The 16,198-nt window shown below is 35.2% G+C and overlaps 1 protein-coding gene across 1 annotated transcript; it reads left to right on the forward strand.

The window, feature by feature from the left end:
• Positions 1–1,900: 1,900 nt before the first annotated feature.
• Positions 1,901–14,214, forward strand: LOC113780010 (protein TONSOKU-like). Its single transcript, XM_027325833.1, has 19 exons — positions 1,901–2,179; positions 3,104–3,901; positions 4,606–4,782; positions 4,969–5,060; positions 5,674–5,772; positions 5,996–6,459; positions 6,538–6,625; positions 6,670–6,676; positions 6,886–6,946; positions 8,000–8,119; positions 9,663–9,763; positions 9,912–10,035; positions 11,152–11,264; positions 11,745–11,856; positions 12,186–12,290; positions 12,374–12,440; positions 12,540–12,660; positions 12,730–12,903; positions 14,113–14,214. Exons 1-19 carry the CDS (start codon positions 1,901–1,903, stop codon positions 14,212–14,214), a joined length of 3,204 nt encoding a protein of 1,067 aa, XP_027181634.1.
• Positions 14,215–16,198: the final 1,984 nt, after the last annotated feature.

Raw genomic sequence — 16,198 nt, forward strand, 5'->3', positions numbered from 1 at the left:
TAAGTAAAATCTAGGGTCAGTTCCAACTTCAAAGTTCTACTCCTGTAATCCAAATTATTCCATGTCCGTTTGACAATATTAAAGCCAGACAGGACCGCAGATCCAGATTCCAGCACAACCAAATTATCAGGTCAATTTAATCCAATTATCAGAATAATTATAATCTCCAAAAAGAATATTCCTTGTATTTGTATTATCAGGTAAACTGCTTTGCAGTTGACTTTTATTGTTGCGTAAACATATTTCAGTTATATAAATTTGAAAAAGGAAATAAATGATATTATTCATTTTTTTTTCTTAAATGTGAGAGTTCATTTCTTCCACTCAACTAAAGCTCAGTCATTGAAATTCAGGCACCATCCAGTGAAGTTCCAACTCCTCCCCTCCAGAGTAGACGTGGTGTGGAAAAAGAAATTTATAACAAGGAACAAAAAGGATGGTAAAAGTTAGGCAATTTGGAGGCTTAATTGTGTTAAAATCTGCTTAAGAAAAGGAAAATAAAATTAGGGGAAGTTAATTTTTTAAGCAAGAAATAGATAGTTATCAGTAATGATGATAAATAGGGTTCATTCTTCTCACTTCATACAAAATGGTTTACTTATAATATTATATTTCAGCTTCTTTATTAAAGAAATAATTCATTCTTATATGTGATTTTGTAGCAGAACCGCAGATTATCTGCATGAGAGTTTTGGTAATTTGTACTCTGCTCTAAGAATTGATAAATCCATAATTGTCTGTTTACTAAGCATGAGGAGCTCTTACTTATTGGTGCCAATGTCAATTAATTGAGGAACTCTCAAGCAAAGAGTTCATAAATCCAAAATCCATGTATCACTAGTAGCTCAACTTTAATTAAATTTAATTTACATTTCATCATTCTCCCCCCCTCCTCCCTTAAACTTTGGACTTTCCAATATAACAGCTTGATTTTCCCAAGCAAAAATTATTTGTTTGTATTATAAATACATTTTTCAATACATAATTTTATTTCATATACATCACATTACAAAAAGTGTTACAATAATTATTTGAAATAAACTTATATCCAAACACACTCTATTTGCTTTGTTTGGATATCTCATTTTTTTCAAATAATATTTCGCCTATATATCATAAACACATTTTTCAACTCACCTTTTATTTCACATACATCACATCATAAATAGTGCTACAGTAATTATTCCAAATAAAATATTAAAGAATACTCTATCCAAACAAATTTCACTTAAAGCAACAACCAATCAATTGAGTAAATTCTCAAGTTTTTGAAAAGTGTGAGACAACGTATTTAATTAGTTTATTTTTTAAAAAAATGCATTCAGTAAATGCATTTTGAAAAAAATAATATTTAGACAATTCAAAAATTGCATTCTATGAATATAACTTTCGAGGAAACAATGCATTCATTTAATATGTTATTCACCCTTTGAAAATTTTCTTCTAAAAATCTCACTTTTTGGGATTTTACTCTAGGCCAACTATATGTTAGCTTTGATAAATTTGAGAAAAATTTTGTTATTATTCTCATAGCTCGACCTACCATATACAAAAGAGGAATTAGTGTACATTAAAAAAAAAGAAAAGAACTTCTTATGCAAAGCATATTTAGGTAGATGGTCAATTACTTGCAATTACCTATACGGGTGTTTAAGGTGGACCTCCCAATCAAGCGGTTATATATTATTTTCAAAAGGTTCTAATATTCAACAAATTATGCCCATAATACTGATAGTAGTCAAAAAGTTTTTTTTTTTTTTTTTTGATTTAAAGCTTTGTGGCGGGAATCCCTATTTCCCTCCTTTTAACGTTTCAAAACCAAAATCAATCAAGACCTTCGTCAATCCAAAAACTCCAAACCCCTAAACCTTCTCTCTCACACATACACACACACATCAAAATGCGGAAAAACAACGACGAACAACAGCTCCGTGATGCTAAACGGGCTTATAAGGAAGCAAAGGAGGTGGGGAATCGGGCGGAGGAGGCGCGGTGGGCAAATTACATCGGCAACATTCACAAAAATCGAGGAGAATACGTCCAGGCCCTCAAGTGGCTCCGCATCGATTATGACGTTTCAAGCAATTTTTTGCCAGATAAACAGCTCCTTCCGACTTGTAATACCCTCGGAGAACTGTATCTCCGCCTTCAAGATTTCAAGGATGCCCTAAAAATTCAGGTAATATTCTGTTACTATTACATAATTGTGTAGCTTGAAAGTGTGGTACCTTAGGCCTATGAGTTGTATGTTGCCCAGAAAATTAAAAATTTCCTTTTTTTCATTAACTGATTGATTGATTGATGAAGAAATGCCTATAATTGTTGGTTGTTCTTGTTGTGGTATGTGGTGTTGTACCTTCCACTACCTGTTTGATTCTGCTTTCTAGAACTAATTTTCAATCTAATTGCTGAATTGGTTGACATTTTCGCTTTTTGGTTAATTATAAATTAGAATTCCGTTGATCTTCATACAAAGTTAGTGACTTTAATTTTGTATTGCTAGAAAAAAAATTGTTTTAGAATAGGGAGGGTGGGAAGGAAGAAGCTGGGAGGGGAGGGAGAGTGTAATAGAGATGGTGAGAATAGAGCCCTCGTGCTAGGAGGAGGGGAAAAAAGACCCTTATCCATTGGTCGGCTTCAAATTATCAAAGGTATTGACTTAGCTCCGCTCCTTCCTCCAAATATTGGTTAGTGATGGTCATCGGCTTGCGTAATGCCGCAATTATGAGAAGCTGTTGTCGTGTAACATGATATTGATACCTTGTAATATGTGTACTCTTGGAACCTGTTTTTGTGTAATGCACATGTTATTTGTAAATGCAAAACTTGCCTGTGCAATTGGTTTGTGATGTTTAAGGTCGAACGGATATCGTGCTCGCATTAAGCCTTTGCAAGGAGAAAATACCATTTCTTAGTGTATGGGGTAGAATTTGAATTTGGTCAAATGGGTTCTTGCCTAGAGTCACAAGCCTTTCAAGTTTCAAGCAGGATTTTCTTTCCTTCAGTTGCTTTACAAATTATTGAACAGTTGATCTTTCTAAAGATTCCAGTTTCTGATTTTTATTAGTTTAGAGGATTAAATTTTATTGATTTTACATTGCAGAAAAAGCATTTACAGCTTGCAGAGGACACGAATGACCTCATTGAGCAACAAAGAGCAAGTACTCAACTAGGTCGAACATACCATGAAATGTTTATGAAGTCTGATGATGACCATTCCTCAATCAAGAATGCGAAAAAGTACTTCAAGTCAGCAATGAAACTTGCTAAAAATCTCATGAAGAATCCATCATCTTGTAAATCTACTTTTGTTGCAGAGTACGTTGACGCCCACAATAACATTGGAATGCTTGAAATAGATCTTGATAATCTGGAAGAAGCCCAGACAATTCTTAGTAGAGGATTAGAGATCTGTGATGAAGAAGAGCTTAGTGAAAATCATGATGGGCGTAGTAGGCTTCATCACAACCTTGGAATTGTTTACATGGAGCTCAGGAAATGGGACAAAGCTCGGGAGCATATGGATGAAGATATTTCTATTTGTAACAGAATTGGGCACTGCCAAGGTGAGGCAAAGGGTTATATTAATCTTGGCGAGTTGCACTACAGGGTCCAAAAGTATGATGAGGCCATAAATTGTTACCACATGGCACTTCAACGGGCAGAGTCAATGGAAGATGAGGATGTTTTAGTCAGTCAAATTGAACAGAATATTAAAACTGTTAAAGCAGCAATAAATGTGATGGATGAAATAAAGAAAGAAGAGCAGAATCTCAAGAGGCTGGCGAGGAACATGCAACTAGCTAGAGGCACAGCAGGTGAGAGGAAGTGTTTACTGCAACAGATTGCATCTCTTGATCGTCTTATTGAGAAATCAAGCATGATCTTTGCATGGATGAAGGTATATAGTGAAACTATTTCCTTATTTGCTTATGAATTATGATTTAGTTTGGCTAACTTGCTTCTCCATAGAGAATTAATATTCTAAAAATTGTGCCTCAGCTCTAAATTTAAATACTGCATCCATTGTTTTGTGTTTAACCATTCAGTCTCTTTTTATCAATCACAGTCCGTGAGTTTCTGAATTTGCATATAAAAATAATGATTTCTCTTCTATGACCATGTTTTGGCATTAAATATCTTTTACTCTATGCCTGCTTGTGAAAGCAGGTTGTTCCAGTTGGTCGACCAGATGGGTAAAATCGTGAATATAAGAAATGAAGAAATTGGTTTAGACATGCCAGGTAGTAATTTCTTGCAGTGGAATAACAAATTTAATCTGCATAAGCTAATTACATATTGACTGCTAATGAAGGATTGACATCCATTAAATACTTTTAGTGGTCAACATCAAGAGATATTGACATGTCACTGGAGGAGTCAAATGATCTTAAGGTTTTTATAAGGATTAATGGATACGTCTCCATTGACTCAAATGTCTTTCATGCTAAGAGAAAATCAGTCTAACATATTGAAGAATGTGCATCTTTGTTTTTATTTTAATCCCAGCGGTGTCTTGTTGTGTCCTTCTGTTTTCTTTCAATTGTCTGCTAATATACTAAAGTGAAAGTTGAGTAACTGTGCTTCTGAATTTCTTGTGCTCAGCATCTTGAGTATGCAAAGAAGAGGAAGAAGATAGCTAATGAAATTTGTGACAAAGAGAAAATGGGTGATTCATTTCTATTGATCGGAGAGTCGTACCAAAAACTCAGGAAGTTCAAGAAAGCTCTTAAGTGGTACACAAAGAGCTGGGAAACATACAATTTAATAGGCAACTTGGAGGTAACTTAATATTTCTCTCTAGACATCTGATACTTGTGCGGTTTAGTCATCAGTGTCCTTAACACAGGCAGCTTATGCATCAAATTAGTTAATGCACATTAGGTCTTTATGGATTTCTTTTTTATATGAATCTTATTTTTTCTTGTTTTGGTAAGTGGGTATAGTTTATGTGCCTTGTCGTTCTAGGGACAAGCTTTATCCAAGATTGACATAGGAAATGCTCTTGACTCAAACGGTAATTGGATGGAAGCCTTCAAAGCATTTGAAGAGGGTTACAGGCAAGTATCTTCACCTATTACATTTTCCTTGCTGTCTTTTTGCAGCTCTGATTGTTAGTACACAGGTGCTTGGAGTTTTTATTGTGAATTTTCCGATTAAAGTTTTCTAACATGAAGGCTATAGATTGACTGGGTATGATAGATTTTCATTATTTCCTCAAATGTCCTATTTTCGGAAAACACAGTGACAGTTACAGGAACAAAAATGTTGAAGCCTTTCTGTGTGAATATTCACTAAGCCCAGCAGACAGGTGTATATCTGAGTTTATAAACTTATCTGAGAATTCCTTAAATGTAGGTAAAATACAATTTTCCCTGCTTGTGCTTGTCATTTTGCATGTGGAAAATATGGATGACTGCTTTGGCATTGATTCCTCAGTCTGTTGATGGAAAGAGAGAAAAAAAAGGAACTAATTGAATCAATTAAATCAGTTGAAGGCAGTTACTAGTGCTCTAATTTGTTACAATTCCCAAAAATTGCTATCATGACAGGTCAAAGTTGTTTAGAAGATGCTTCTTGCTGCTGAAACTCAATCTGTGCCTTTGCTGCCATTTTTTAGCTGCCCAGTTTGGCGCCTATACTCATGCTCTTTGATGTTCATTTATAATGCAGGATTGCTGTTGAAGCTAACATGCCTTCTGCCCAGCTATCTGCACTTGAAAATATGCACTACAGCCAAATGATCAGATTTGATGATGTTGACAAAGCAAGGTACTAGAGAAATTTTTTCTTTACCCATTTTGAACCAATCTAGATATCAGTCACTAAGAGAAAGGTTGTGGAACTAAGACCTAAGGAACAATGTTGTTGTGGATGTGGATTTGACTCCTGCATGTTTGAATCCAATCACCGATATAAGTTTCTTTTAGTTTGCCTTTCCTTTATAGTTTTATAAGGTTCACATGTTTTCTGAAATGAAAGTTTCTTCTTTCAGGAGCCTGAAGTCATTAATTGATAAACTGAAGCATTTAACACCTAAGGAGACTCAAGGACAAGACATGGCAAATGATTGTTCTGAAACTGAAACAGAGATTGATGATCTATCATTAAATCCACCTGAAGTTAGAATTTCACCTGAGAGAAGTATATCAAATGCCAGTAGATCAAAGTCTCTTTCTGCAAATGACTTGAGTGAGAATGCTCCTTTAATATCATTTCTCCGTAACGGTAAAAGTGCTAAAAAGTTGAGAGCTGTGCATGATGCAACAGTTGAAACCGCAGTCAAGCTGCCTGAATCTTCACCCAGGAAGGCATCTATTGCTTCTGGTAGTCAAGCGGTTGGTCGTAAACGAATTCGTCTTGTTCTTTCAGATGATGAATCTGAAAATGATGGGGAGCATACCTCCAGAAGAACAGCTTATAACTTCCATGCAAAAGAGGTTGCTACTTCAAATGGATGTAAGTCAATTCCCATCTTATTTCTGTTGTATGCTTATACTAGCTCAGAAGAGTAACTCGCTTGTGTTGCATTTGTAGGTAAGAGTAAAAGCAATCTCAAGAGTCCTGTTCATGAGCTTCAAGTAAGCAAATATTTTTGTTCAAACTCTTATCAAGCCTTTTCCTTGTAAGCTATGCATGAGTCTTTTGGTCCATGGCTTTATGTACCAGATCAAATGTATTTAACTGTAACACTGAGATAACTAATGCTATTGAATCTTCACCCCTGAATTAATTTGTTGCTTCTTACTTTCATGTTCAGTTATAATTGCATGAATGACAGAATGTGATGCTTAGGTTGTGATTGCAGCAACATATGATATTCAAAGTCAATGATGACTTTGTACATTTAGAACCAGACTCTTGTATGCTTGGAAATGAACTTAGTATGGAGCAGCTGAAGGTTGGAGTGGCATGCTTGTACTACCGTCCGAGAAGAGAGCAAAGGGTATGAATTAATATTCTCTTCTCAAGTTGTTTTCATATATTGTATTATAAACCATACATTTTCTAGTGGACCAGGCCTTTTGAAAGCTAACAATCCATTTGAATAGTTAGCAAGTTTGTGTAGCAAAGCAGTTCACGAGAAAGTAAATGAAAGGAAAGGGGAAGTTAATTCCTTCTTATGCCTGTTTACTAGAAAAGACTATTCAAGGAAATGGGTGGTGATGGGTAGTTGGTTGGTTAAAATCAATATTCTGTGTGTGAATTTCCACAAATTCGTGTAAGTTTTGTGTGACAGAGTGTTTGAAAATTATTTCCACAGGTAAATTATCCTTTTTTTTGGTTTTTTTCTTTTCAACTGAACATCCAAGTCAGAAAAATAGCTACTCTTCATCAACATTTCCTTGATATTCCTGCCCCTCAAATATTAACTGATTGATTTCATAATTTTGACCAAAACAATAGAAAGTATGGGGTGTGGAACCCTTTGAAGTTATACTAACCAATTGATGTCATACTCTGAAGACCTACATCATTTTCTCTTGCTGCACAAACTTGCAAGAAACTAAGGGATACTTTTTCTATGTCCAAGTTGACATACTCAATTAGTTAAAACTAAATAGAATAGCTGAAAAGATTCCTATGTTTTCTAGATACAGAAATCGATTTATCAATTCCCAAGTATCACTGAAGGGGTATGGCTGGATAAAATTGTTCCTCACATGACATGGATGAAAGCAAGAGAACAAAAGATTATTCTAATCCAATTACAATTCTGTAATGATTGCTAAGGGAAAATCAGATAAAGGAAGAAAAGGGAGCAATGAGGAAGTGAGTGCAAAATGTCCATTGCCTCAGGCTTTTGGATTTTAACATGAAGTCACAATACTGATGAGATGTTACATAATTGCCTTGTCCCGAGTTCTCTAATGGCTAACTCTGTTGTCTTGTTCTCAGTTCTGAGTCACTGACACACTTGCCTTGTTCTTAGTTATTTAAGTTTTATAGGAGTGCAGATAGGGGAGTAGCTGCTAATACAGATTAAACTTCTCATCAGGTCTAGTTCCGGATGTTCAAGACCTAAAAAGAGATGGCAAAGTCCTGGAAACTTTGGAAGCAGTTGATGAATTGAAGAATCACACATTTGGAAACAACATATTTGAAGTTTCACTTGGGGGTAGGCCTTTTGCTTTTGAACTATCCATTACCATGTGAAGAATCTTGGATGTTTGTTTTCCCCAACCAGTATGCTGCTATTGAATACTTTGATAAAAAGACTGGTCTCTTGCTATCAGATAATTGTGGAATGGTGAAATGACAGGAGATAACTTGTGGTTTATTGATAAACAGGTTGTGTTTTGGATAAAGAAATATATACTCCAATGCTTGTCTCAATGTTCCAATTGCATCTTAAGCTACACTTTTGACTTCACACCTTCTACTTCTAACATTACATAGTATTAATTTGTAACAGGCATTTCAATTTTCTAAGGACAGATAGAGGTTTTAATCTGCTTTGGGTTGAAAATGGCACCAGGATGAGCTGATTTATTATAACTTTATCTCCATTAATAAAAGTCCAATTATCTCAAACTAGATCTTTATTATTCTGTTGGAAGTCTATTTGGTATGGTAGGCATTCCACATCTTGCTTGGCATGTTGATTATATATCAAATGCATTTATTGATTAATACATTAGTATTTAATAGGTTTTCATTTTCATTTACATTTTAGTCCTTAGAGCTGTTTGGCAGCCCCCAACTTATCAAGGAATGCTTACACATCATTGAACTGCAAATTGGCATAATTCTTCTGAAAGTCAGTGCTCTACTATTCAACGAGAAAATCCCAAGTTACTTTTGTTGTTTTGAAGTGCATGTCCTAATATCATGGTTTTATTTGAATATTATTTCTAAAATAGCATACAAAAAATACTTGTACCCAAATTAACTCTATATCATTTAACAACAGTAGTATTGGTTTCTGCCTTTTCTAATTTCCCATATAGTCCACAGAAGCCAGTGGGTAAAGTACTAGTGGCTCTCCGAGGACTCAATCTTGTTGCATGAACCATAGCAGTACATCTTCTGTACGAGGTGGTCCATTGGCCTCTCTACCATAACTGTTTAGCATGCATGTGTTTCTAAAAGAAAAGCTACTGGTCACCAATGGAAAATAACTTGTCAATATAATGATGATTTTGTTATGTTTACGGGGTATCCTATATAACATACAAAAAGTTATTCTACCCCAAAATAATTTTATACACTCAAAAACTAGTAGTATTGTTTTTATGGTACTTTCACCAATTTAAGTGATGTAAGAAAGAAACTTGAGAGTTTCATCAATCTCTCATCTGTGAAGTAATGTGTCCCTAAGTTTGAGTGTTATTTGTGACTGGAGTATTAGCAAGTGAAGAATGAAGAGCAATCGATTTTTGTCCTGCTTTGAGAGAAAGAAGTTGCTTCTCTTGAGTTTTAATATTTTTTTGCAACAGTTAACCATCTGTTTGTAAGTGATTGTCAGCGTTTTTGTTAATTTGGAATACTACATGTAATGATTACAATTTTCATTATTGATGTCTACATAAGCCACACAAAAAATCTCCAATTATGCCATTTGGGTTATTTTTTATGAGGCTCCAATACCTGTACAGACACCATGATTCTTTAGTCCAAATGCCATGTACTCAGATACTCTTCCAATGTCTTTCAAGCAGTATGGGTACCAAAGCCAGTCATGAAGTTATATGTTGACTGCTGCAAGGAGCTATCTGAACAACCTGATTTGAAAGTTCTTAAGAAGCTATATAATCTAGAGGTGAGATCCCAGGAGCTGTGTGTCTATGTTGTTGGCTTGCTTTTGATGAAAAGTTGGATTACTGGTGTTTAAGGGTTTAAACCTCTCTTAAACAGCTTTAAAATTGAAAATGATGTTCGTATCCTTTGATATCTACTGTTTTTTCTAGGTATCAGAAGATGAGGTTATAGTATCTGACTGTGGATTGCAAGACATATCAGTTGCACCCCTGCTTAATGCCTTGCATGCTCACAAGACAGTCGCAGTCATAGACCTTTCTCACAATCTTTTGGGTAATTATAGCTTGTTTGCCTCTGTTGCTATTTAACTTGCTGGTTTAAACTAAATTGCATAGCCTCTCCTTTGTGTTCTCTCTCAGGAAGTGCCCATCATATTTTCTATTTCTCTGGGTCATTAACAACAATATTTTCTAAATAAAAAAAAGAATGATAGTTTTAGCTGGTTTTGATAAATACAGAAGTCAAAGTTTTGACAAATCAACTTATTTCTTAAAGATTGACTTACTGATTTTCTAGAAATCGACTTTTCTTTCATTCCTTTCCAGTTTTCTTTCTTCTCCTTCTTGGCTTTTCTAATTTTTATTTCTTCTTCTTCTACACATGACTTGATTAATCTGATGATTGGGCTGTTACTCATCACGTGCTATTGTTTAGTACAGCAATCATGTGCCTTCTCTGATTAAGGAAGACATCTTCCACCTTTCATTGTATATACCCTCTTTTCTTCCAGCACCTAAAACAGATGTATAAACAGCTAACACATTCGAAATCTATTGTCATCATCAAAGTCTTCAGATATTTAATTCCATAACGTTATCAAGAGTTCTACAATAGATGAATTATTCTACGTCATAAGGAAAGAATTATCACATATCATGTTGAGCATCTCTTCAAATACTTGCCTGAGGCAATGCAGTGCATTTCTCTGTGAGCTTCCATGGCTACTGCAGATGAAGAAGCCAAGCAATCTTGTTTGGATGTCTTGACAATTTGTTTAAATCCACCAATGTTTAGCCTGAGCACATTGGTATTATTTTGGTGAATATTGCATTTTGTTCAATCCAAACTTTGCTTTCTGCCATGATTATCAACCACTAAAAATTAAGAGGCAACATTAAGATCTTCATAGAATTCAAGCCAGAAGAGTTGGAAAAGAGTTTGCTTAGATTATTGTGTGGAGGTGTTGGGTGTGACCAAGACAAGGGAAAAGAGAAGTCATAGTGTCAGACTTCTTAAGCGACTTTATAGTCGATTTCTAGGAAATGAATTTTTTTACTGAAGCTAAATAAGCCATCAATATCACTTTAATTTGGCATAAATATATCATTTGCTGTGTAAATAACCTGTATATCTCTTTTACTAGTTAGCTGCATCTCTCCTATTTTCCAGGAAATGGAACAATGGAGAGACTTAAGCAGGTGTTTACATCATCAGGACAGGATTATGGTGCTTTAGTTTTGGATTTGCATTGCAATCTACTTGGTCCCACTGCTTTATTTCAAGTATGTTCCACCTCCTTCACCCTGTTCTCATTCTTTTCAGTGATAAGAAACTCATGAATCAGGAAGCGAAGTGAGAGTTTTGAAATGACATAAACGGAAGCTCATGAATTTTAAGATAATGACACAGTTTATTATTGAAATAGATAATTCAACAAGTCCATAGAACATTTCCTTTTTATTCCAAGAGGAAATTTTTCAGGACCCAGTTATTCACTCTAATTGTGAGATTTTGCACAAGTTATACAGGTTCAGTATCTAGAGAAATCGACTCAATTCTTTCTATTATAAGTTATGTAAACAAGGACATAGGGGTTGAGTAGTACTTGAGTTAGACTTCATCAGAGTCTTGTCTAGATGGTTTATGGACACTGACATAGAAAACTATAAAATAGCTTGAATTGCAACTTTATTCTAACCACAGTAGTGAAAGTCATTTCATATCGACCAATAAGAGACTCTGTTTTTCCTTCTCATATGCAGATTTGTGAGTGCCCTGTGCTATACAACCGATTGGAAGTACTAAACATCTCGGGCAACCGCTTGACAGATGCATGTGCTTCTTATCTTTCCACCATTTTGAAGAAGTGTAAAGGTGAACCTCTCTTTGTTTTGTTTTTCTCTGTCTGTATCCCTTATTCTCATGAACGAAATCATATTTGAGAAAGCACTGTACTGTGCTAAATACGTAATTTTGTCTGCAAGCGTGCATTTTAGTGCTAACATGCTGGAGATATTGCTTACTTGTAAGTTGCTGATTACTAATCAGTTGCACTGTAAGTTAAGATATTAAAGATCAATATTAGAATTATATTGTGTCTGGATTTTTGTATTGCAACCATCTTCTTGTTTCTTACCATTCTCCTAAGTGCACAGATTTTCCTGTTTTTTTATCATTGTTCTTAAGAAAGCTTTCTTCACCAGCTCTTTATACTTTGAATATCGAGAAGTGTTCTATCACGTCTAGAACAATCCAAAAGATTGCTGATTCACTGGATTCTGGATCTGTACTTGCGCATCTGTCTTTAGGTACTGCTCAATCAGATGAGTCATTTTCAAAATCCTCCTTATGCACTATTCTAAGACTTTCCAAATTCTCTGTTTTTGCACAGGACACAACAACCCTATATCTGGCAATGTCATTATCAACCTTTTTGTGAAGATTTGTAGCTTAAACAGGTGTAGCTTCATTACAGATCTCAATTATTTTTTAATTCACAATTTGTTCAAATTAAGATGTAAAATCAAAGACAAAAATTTTTGTGTTGATTTTACTAGATTCCAAGAACTCAACCTAACTGGCATAAAGTTAAGCAAACCTGTGGTTGATAGCCTTTGCCAGCTTGCCACAAATTCATGCTTGTCCGGGTTGATACTTGGAGGCAGCTCCATAGGAACAGTAAGTGTATTAGCATATCTGCTTTAGGGAGCAATAACTTGATGAAGTTACGTGGGAGGCCTTTTGCAGGATGGGGCATTACAGTTAACTAAGTCGCTAGCTAATGAGACCCAGGAACTGGTGAAGCTTGATCTATCATCATGTGGACTGACATGTGACTATATTATTAGGCTGAATATTGAAGTGTCTTTGATTTATGGTATTCTTGAGCTGAATCTTGGAGGGAATCCTCTTATGCAAGAGGTATGTTGTCTTTTCTACTAAGAAGCATGTGATGTTAGTTTTTGCTTATGTATTTCTTAGATGTGTTCTTTGTCCTGAGATGCGATAGCTTTCGTTTTCTTTTGAAGTATGGAGTTTACAACGTTAATCTGTCAATAAACATGCTAATGGATTTTCGCTAATCAGAGGCGGACATTATCTTTAACCCCTGCTCTGTGGCTTTATCAATTCACCGCATGGATTTCAAATAAAAAAGAATGTGAGTAAATTTTTTTCAAGAAAGGCAATCATTACAAACAGTTTGGTTAACATCAGATGTTCAATGCATAAAGTCCTACATGCATTCGAGTGTTGCGTGTCGCTACGTGAAACATAATTAAGAAGGTAAACTTGCTGCATCACACAACAAAGTTAGCTAAAACCCATCGCATGCCCCTCATTAAATACTAGAGAGTTGCAATCTACCTGGCATTAATGAAGAATTTTGACAAATATGATCATAAATTAATTGGAGTGAGAAACAAAATTTCTGCAGATTATTCCTCTCATAATCTAAAACCCAAAATAAAATAATCAGAAAAGCATGAAAGCGGGTGGCAAGGCATTGGCGGTCCTTTAGGTTGCTAATCCTCAATAGTGGTTTTTGGAAAGTTTATTGGTGTTAAGCAAATGCCAACTGGCCCGGTTGGCACCTCAGGATACTTGAGCGAACTAGCGTGCAACTCCTCCTTTGGAAGAGCTGAACTGTAGCTGAAAACAATTCCATCCAGAAAGCAACAACGGCTCCAGAATTGTGGGTTTGCTTAAGTTACCCATGAAAGAAAAAGGCTCAAACTTCAAGCAAACCAACCCCACCTTCCGGAAAGCAACATATGCATCCAAGAGGCGTTCAGGGTTCTCCGCAAGAGGTTGTCACTGTCACAGCAGAATATACAATCAGCTTGAAGTTGCAGACAGTGATTTGACGGAACACAACTGGGGAGAAAGTGACTCAGGACTTGAGTGACAATCCTATTGGCTCATCTCAAAAGAAAGAACTTCGTCCAGAATCTAATTTCATTCCAGATATTTTAGTTGCTATTTCCAGGGCGAAACATTTGCTAAGCTTAGATCTTAGCGACAATGGATTCTGCCAATCTGTTGCAGAGAAATTGTATACTGCTTGGTCAACAAGTTCAAGAGCTGGTTTAGCTCAGAGTCACATTCAGGATAACATGATTCATCTGTCAGTGCGAGGACATAAATGTTGCGGTGTTAGACCCTGTTGCCGAAGGATTTGAGCTTGTCCCTGGTGCAATTCCTGATTGTTCTCAACAACTCCGTCGAAGTTGACAGAAAAACCAACAGGACATCAACTGCGCTACTTCCAACGCTGGCCATAAGAAGCTTATGTAGATAGGTGCCTTTTCTACCTTGTGAACATTGCCAATCTTTTCATTTTTCCACTCTCTATTTATACAGTTTGCGTATTATTATGAAGAATCGAAACACTAAAAGCAAATACTTGCCAAAATATTTATCCCAGTTGATTTTGTGATCTAACAGCTACACAAATGATGCGCTTTAAGCATTAGTTTCTCTTCATAATGTGATTATTTGTGTATGTATTAGGTACACAAACCATTAATATAAAGTAGAATGGATTCTTATCTTGTTTTAGCAACTAATTCATGTATAATACAGAAACTTATGAATCCTGGTAATCGTTTATGAAACTGAGCCGCAAACCAGAAATCAAGGAAACTTCGCAGGAAACTCGAAACCTTCTCCAGCAAAAGCAAGAAACAAAACAGTTGAAAGGAATCCATAGCTCAATTGCCGGAAACTTAAGCTAGTGATATTCCTTTATTAGCAAAGAAGCTGCCGTCCATCTCCAGTACCGTGATTCGAAAAGAGAAATGGCAAAAGTAAACGTGTTTGATTCCATTAACAAATCTTCGCTAATTTTTCTATCGTTTGAAACAGTTCTTGAATAGTCGATTATTAAAATTTTGATACGATTATTTTTCATATTGATATAAAAAAATATTTTATCGAATTTTCATCCTTCCTTTCCCTTGTAGTGAACCAAAAAAAAAAATCAAGTTAGTAAATAAAATTATTGTCAGCGATATTATGTTTACACATATATATATATATATATATATAACTATTGCACTTTTTATGGGGCACTTTTGAAATACAAGGTCTTAATTAAGGACCAAATTTACAAAATTGCCGCCACAGCTAAGAGTGACGACGTCGGTGGAGGCCTCATGGCCCACTTAACAAAGCCCGCCACTTTCGAAATCTTTTAAAAGTCAATAAACCAAATTCTGGTCGAAGTCTAACCAAATTTGCGGTCGGATAAATAAACAGCCAACTAGTACATAATTTTGAAGAAAATTTCTCACTTTGATTATACATTTTTTTTTCTTTTGAAGTTCGAACAAATATATAGCATGTTTATTAGTTTTCATTTTTGGTTTTTGGAGTTCCTAAGTTCCAACTAGTAAAACGTTGCAAATTCGAGACTTTTGAAGAAATTTATCGATAAAGCTCGACTGATTCCGGTAAGCCTTTGTTCCTATTTCTCTTTTTTTATTTTCCTTTTTTTTTTTCCCTCAGTCGCAACATTTTAGCTTCAATGCTTGATTTTCTGTATTGCTTGTAATTTACGGAAAAAATAGATTTAAAATTTTTTTTGGTTGATAATGTTCCGCTGCTTTGGTTGAATTCTAGGGGTTTTAGGGTTTTAGAAATATGTTTATGTGGTTACTGCTTCTCTTGTCTTACTTGGCATCAAATTGTGCTCTTGATGATATTTAATTTAGTTTTTTTTCTCTATTCTTTTTCCCTTTGTCTGGTGAACTTGATTATATTCTAGTAATTGATAAGATATTCTGTATTAAGCAGCTGAAATTCTGCAGGATACAATATCTTGAAAAGGGTTGCTCAAAGGATTTCTAATAGTAGAAGAACACATATAGCTTTTTGTTTTTCTAGATTTTTAGCAGGGAAAGCGGAATGGGTTGGTGAATGGCGACTGGGAGAATTGAATTTCGTTTTAAGACGAGGAATAAAGACCCTTAAGTATCAGACAAAATCAGATTCCAGGGTTAGCAACTAAGTTTGCTTAACATGTACCATCTTGATACAATTTAAACGAGGTGTAAATTGGCATCATATTAACAAATCCCTGCTGCTTTTGTTGTTAACATGTGCATAGTGCAACATTTCGTATTATGTATAAGGGAATAGTTCCTTTTTTAGGTATAATAAGTACTATTTGATGATATTTTGAAGCTTCATTGGCAAAAAAACTCGAACAGTAATT

Source organism: Coffea eugenioides, chromosome 8 (assembly GCF_003713205.1).
Source record: "Coffea eugenioides isolate CCC68of chromosome 8, Ceug_1.0, whole genome shotgun sequence".
NCBI lineage: Eukaryota > Viridiplantae > Streptophyta > Magnoliopsida > Gentianales > Rubiaceae > Coffea > Coffea eugenioides.

Excerpts from the sequence above, each read along its gene's own strand:
- LOC113780010 (XM_027325833.1), top strand. The coding sequence starts at position 1,901 with ATGCGGAAAAACAACGACGAACAACAGCTCCGTGATGCTAAACGGGCT. Across the intron at positions 8,120-9,662 it reads ATTTGAAGTTTCACTTGGGG|TATGGGTACCAAAGCCAGTC; the intron begins GTAGGCCTTTTG and ends TCTTTCAAGCAG. Across the intron at positions 12,441-12,539 it reads AAGATTTGTAGCTTAAACAG|ATTCCAAGAACTCAACCTAA; the intron begins GTGTAGCTTCAT and ends TGATTTTACTAG.